At 52.1% G+C, this 4,844-nt stretch overlaps 1 protein-coding gene across 1 annotated transcript in view; it reads right to left on the bottom strand.

The window, feature by feature from the left end:
* The window catches only part of PEX16 (peroxisomal biogenesis factor 16), a 9,242-nt gene extending 7,575 nt beyond the window's left edge, over positions 1 to 1,667 (bottom strand). The window contains exon 1 of the mRNA XM_026065859.1: positions 1,577 to 1,667. Within this exon, the coding sequence (XP_025921644.1) occupies positions 1,577 to 1,667 (91 nt within the window). The remainder of the gene's footprint in view (positions 1 to 1,576) is intronic.
* Between the last annotated feature and the right edge of the window lie 3,177 nt (positions 1,668 to 4,844).

Raw genomic sequence — 4,844 nt, 5'->3', positions numbered from 1 at the left:
GGGCCGGGGGAGGGGGCGCCTGGTTCCAGCCTGTGCCCCGGGACAGGGGTGTGCGCATGTGTCCGTGCGTCCGTCTGTTCCCCGCGCTCGCGGAGGGACCCGGCGCGGGCTGCCCCCCGTTTCCCTCCAGGAAGGGCCCAGGTGTTGCTCGCCCCTTGGGAGGGGGCTGTAGGAGCCTTTTGGAAGGGGAGGTGGGCGCGTAGCTGGAAGAGATGGAAAGCTAGGCTGGGATAAACTCCTCCATAGGGTTTCAGATGTGGTCTTGCTGCGGGTCTGAGTAGCGAGCTGTAATTAAGTGAGGTACTACCTCTGCTATCATTAGAGCTGAGCCTTCTCTTTTAAAGGTTGCCAGTGGGCACTTTAAAACTAGTTTTATCTGAAACAACAGATTGTTTTGCTGTCAGCTGTGTCCCAGAGGGGTGTGAAGTTGGGCTAATGGTTGGGCTGGGGTCTTTGAGAGAGGTATTTGTCAGATGCCACAGCTGGTGAAGTCAGAAGGTTTCTGGTGTGTGTGCACTTGGTGTTCGAGGGTCTCAGACCAGGTGTCTGCTCCACCTGTGCATGGTCTTGGTGTGACCTAGTGTGTGATACCTGCCTCTCTAAAGAGCTGGTATCAGGATTATTCAAGGGAGTCATTAAATCTGACAACTTTCTGTCTGTGTTATTGAAGACAGAGTGTAGACTTTTGAAGTGGTGTGTACCAAATCCTCACACAATGGAGACCAATACATGTGTTCGTGTTACTAGCCAGGAAGGCCTCTACCCCCTTCTAGGAGATTTGTTCTGGTCTACACCCAGGACTATGTTTGGATCTGTTCTTGGAAGACATTTGAGAACCATCTTTCTGCATCTGGCAAGGGCTTTATTTATGGAAGTGTAAGGTGCAACAGACTGTTCAGGAGCAGCTCTGACTCTCCTAAAAGACTAAATTACATGTGCCTGCTTGCTGGGTGTGGGGCAGGAGGAGATGCTGCAGGAGGTGATGCAAGCTGTGGCCAGCGGCTGGAAAAAGTGTGTGTGGGGAGATGGGGATGGGGGACCTACCAGCCTCGTGTGCTTCTTCTAATTGTGCGAGTGTGTCTCTGCCCTGGATCAGTGAAAGAAGCTTCAGGAGAGAGGGACAGACAGACAGAGCAATGAAGAAGGCAGGAGAAGAGGAGGTGGTCGGGGATGTGCAGTCAGTGATGTTGGCACCTCCTTGCTCTCTCCTGGAGCCCTTACTTTAGCAGTGCTGGGGCATTGCATGGCCACTGTCATTCTGCAGTCAGAGCACTAAGTTTTTACTGCACTCGAGTGCTAACCTCCACTTCATGTGCGGGAGGCTGAGGCACAGGACATATCTGGCTGCAGCCAAGTCACCTGCAGCCTGTTGCAGAAGGGGGATTGGACCTGTGTTCCTGCACGTCTTTCCTTCCCACCACTCCACGTGGTGCGGGGCTGTGCTGGCTGCAGTCCCCTGTGCCTCCTGCCACAGCTCAGCTCAGTGCAGCCCAGCCCGAATGAGCACTCCTGTGCTGAGCCTACCTGGCCAGCACTGCCCCTGCCCGCCTTTCCCTCCCCTTCGCATGCTGCTCACCTGAGCTGGGCCCTTGGCACTCCTTGTGTTGTAAAGATCTGTGTGCACAGGTGTGGATCCAGGCGCACACCTCAGTGCTGAAACATGGCATCCTGACCCTTTGAGGTTGTGCCTGGTGCACAAGGAAGGTGTTTCAAGGCCTCTTGCAGGTCTCCTCAGTGCAAACAGAGCTCTGCCGAGCTACCCCTCCTTCTTCCTGTCCAGTTACCTCCACACAATGGATGCAGTGTGTGCCTGCAGCTTCCACTGCAAGAATTACAGTTGCATGGGCAGGCACTTTATCCTTTCTGATCTCCGCCCTTCCCCGAGGATTTGTTTTCCAGCAGGCTGAGTTCAAAAAGGGCATGAGATACTGCTGGCAAACAGTCTGGTGCTAAACAAACCTTTTTAGTCAGAATCACATGGATTAGACCCAACTTTCCATTTACATGCAGTGCTACCTGTGAGCTCCTCTGAAATGCATGGTGACTGGGCTGCTAGTGTTAGGCACCTCCATATCAAAGTAGGGGTGAGAGAGTACGTGAAGCTGCTGCTCATGACTCTAGGGGCATATCCAGTGCAGACTGCTGGAGCTACTCTGACGCTCCCTTTCAAGGAGAAGCCCTGTCTGTGCCAGACAGCAATCTGAGAGCCGGCTGCCTAGGAGACTGCCAAAGACACCTTGTCTTCAGCCAGAGGTGAAGCTTGATGCACAAAGTCCTTGGGCTTCTCTGAACAGCATAACTAGATAACTAGTGCTGTTCTGTCCCTGAGTGAGAAACTTCTTGGCAGATGCTTCCTCTTCATCCCTTGTCCCTTGCCTCCCTCCCATCCACTGTCTGTTGCTTCTCCTTTTTCTGTTAATCTCCCTCCTACAGTGAGTGAGTTTGGAGGACAGTTTGAGTAACAACCCAGTGCCTTTTACGGTAAATATGCTACAAGGGGAGTGCTTGGGGGGGGGGGGAAGGACACTGCTCCTCAAAGCAGCTGACAGCCCATGAGTTTGGGCAAGACTTAAATTGCCTTGGCTTATAGTCCTTACTTAGGTGGTAGGAGGCAAAACTGGGTTAAGGGGCTAATTTCTCTCTCCACTCTATCTGGAAAGATCTCTGAGCAGTGCCTTTGTTAGCACTTACTGTCAGTCTAGGTGCTGAAGGCTGGTGCTTACTGGAAATCCTCTGGCAGTACCAGAGGCCAAATGATTCCTGTGCTCTGATGAGGGGTGCAGGCTCAGCGGTAATTGCATGAAAAGAAGCAAACCAAAAAGCAAGCAGACTCTGCCAGCCCATCAGTGGATGCAGTGCTGAAGTCTAGCTTGCTTGGCTGCCAACATCTTGTTCTTTGCTGCTCAGATCTGCAAGAGCATTTCCGGGCAGACTGACCCCAGGCAGAGCACTGCCATGAGCTGGCTGTTCCTAAGTAAGCCTTGCTCAGAGTATGCCTGGCGCAGACCTTGCCATGTGCTGGGGTATGTGAAGACTCTACCTCTTTGCTACATACGGTTGTCTGCATTAGACCTGGGGAGCAGGATGTGGTAGAGGAATAGACATAATGCATTGACATGTGGCCGTATCTTGAGAGGCTGGTAATTATGGGGAAAGGTGATGTTCTCCCAAGCCGTGTTTTCCTGCTGTTCTTCATCTGCATCCATGAGGGAAGGAGCCTGCCAGTGTGAGATCTAGGAGAGAGAGGAATGCATTTTTTTCTACTGTGGTTTGAAGAGAACAATCCTGGTGTGGGATGAGATAGCCTTTCTGGCCCTGTCTCCATAGGAGCATCCCTTCCTGCCCTGCTCGGCTCCTGCACTGTGGTATGACAGTCTATTTTCTTTGCTTCTGGGTGAGCTCAACCAATCCTTTGAAATAGCTGGAGATCAATTGTGACTAGCTCCAAATAACCTGTAGGCAGATGCATGTCCAGAGAGTATTTTAGTCCCTGACGCATGAGCCCTGTCTAGAATGGAAGGCCTGATTCACTCATGGTATCTCACAGGAGGCTGACACCTTCCAGGAGAGCTTCAGATTTGTGTCCAAATGAGAACACAAGGGCAATGAAGCACACCAAGCTCTGAGCATAGTGTTGCTGGTGGTGATAGTGTGCACCTCTGATCCCAAACAACCCTCCCAAGGCCTGGAAAGATGGCAACTAACAAGGGACGTTGGTGTTGTAGTTCTTGTGTTTCTGAAGTGTTGTTGGCAGGCTTATTGCTTGAAGAGGTAGTCTGAGGGGAAGGAAGCCAAAGGTCAAACAAGTTGGGGGGAGGGGGCTTTAATGGGCCTTGTGACTTGGAGGCATTTTGTTGCTGTCCTCTGTGTTGTGGTGCCACTACCCTTCCCAGCTTGGTGGAGACTTGGCACCTCGTGAGAGGTGTTCTTTTTTGCTTCCTGGGAGGAACAACATGTCTGCGATATGTGCAGACCTCCTGCATCCAGATGCCTTTTCCAGAAAGCCATTTAGAGCTCCAGGCTGTTGCTTGGATAGCTCTGTTCTCTGACTCATTAGCAGTGTGCAGTCCATCCTGTAATATCCCAAATCTGCCTGTGTTAAAGGCTTAGAGAGAGGCAATATCTTTTAATAACTGTGTGATGCAGTTGGAAAAAACTTCTGGACATGCAGTTCTCTGGTGGCCTGGATTAAGGGAAACACTTCAAGGGAGAAATTCAGCTGGTTCCCTGGGCACTGAGGGAGAAAGTGCTGTTGCAATCACAGCATTTGGGTGAGGGGGGCAACTGCTCTTGGTTTCTGGTTCTGCCTTTTTCCCCCTGCTGCCTGCACAAGCTGTCTCTCTTGCCCACGCTCCCTGTCTCCTGCCTCCCCTTTCCCCTGCCCCAAGAAGGTGGGTGACCCAGGGATCAGTCCCACCATGCCACAGGTCTTGCAGGCCCCATGCTTGGTGCTGTGTAAACAACGCCAGGTGGCTGAGTTGTAGCAGTTAGTTGTGAGCTCCACCCCGGAGATTAGACTCTTGCCGTATGTGTTTAGGAAGTTTGCTTTCCCTCTGACCTTGGTGGCAGTGCTGTGGAGGATCCTGCTGGGCAGTGCTACCTTGTGTAGTAGACACGTGCCTGGCTCTCCTCATTCTGTATTAGCTGTGCTGAAGGTGCCTTCAGTTATCCAACTCTTTGTTATCAAAACCATTCGGTCTCGTTCCTGGCAGCTTCTGCTTCCTATTCCAGGTGGGTGCCTGAGGCTTGACTCTTACCTGGTAAACTGCTCCCTGTAAATGCAGGGCTCTGGTGATGCCAGAGGGAGGGTTGTGAGTTTCCCAGCTGCAAAAGGGTCACAGGCC

The sequence above is a fragment of the Apteryx rowi genome, unplaced genomic scaffold, assembly GCF_003343035.1.
Source record: "Apteryx rowi isolate R43461 unplaced genomic scaffold, aptRow1 scaffold_232, whole genome shotgun sequence".
Lineage (NCBI taxonomy): Eukaryota > Metazoa > Chordata > Aves > Apterygiformes > Apterygidae > Apteryx > Apteryx rowi.
This window is presented reverse-complemented; position numbering and strand designations above follow the sequence as displayed.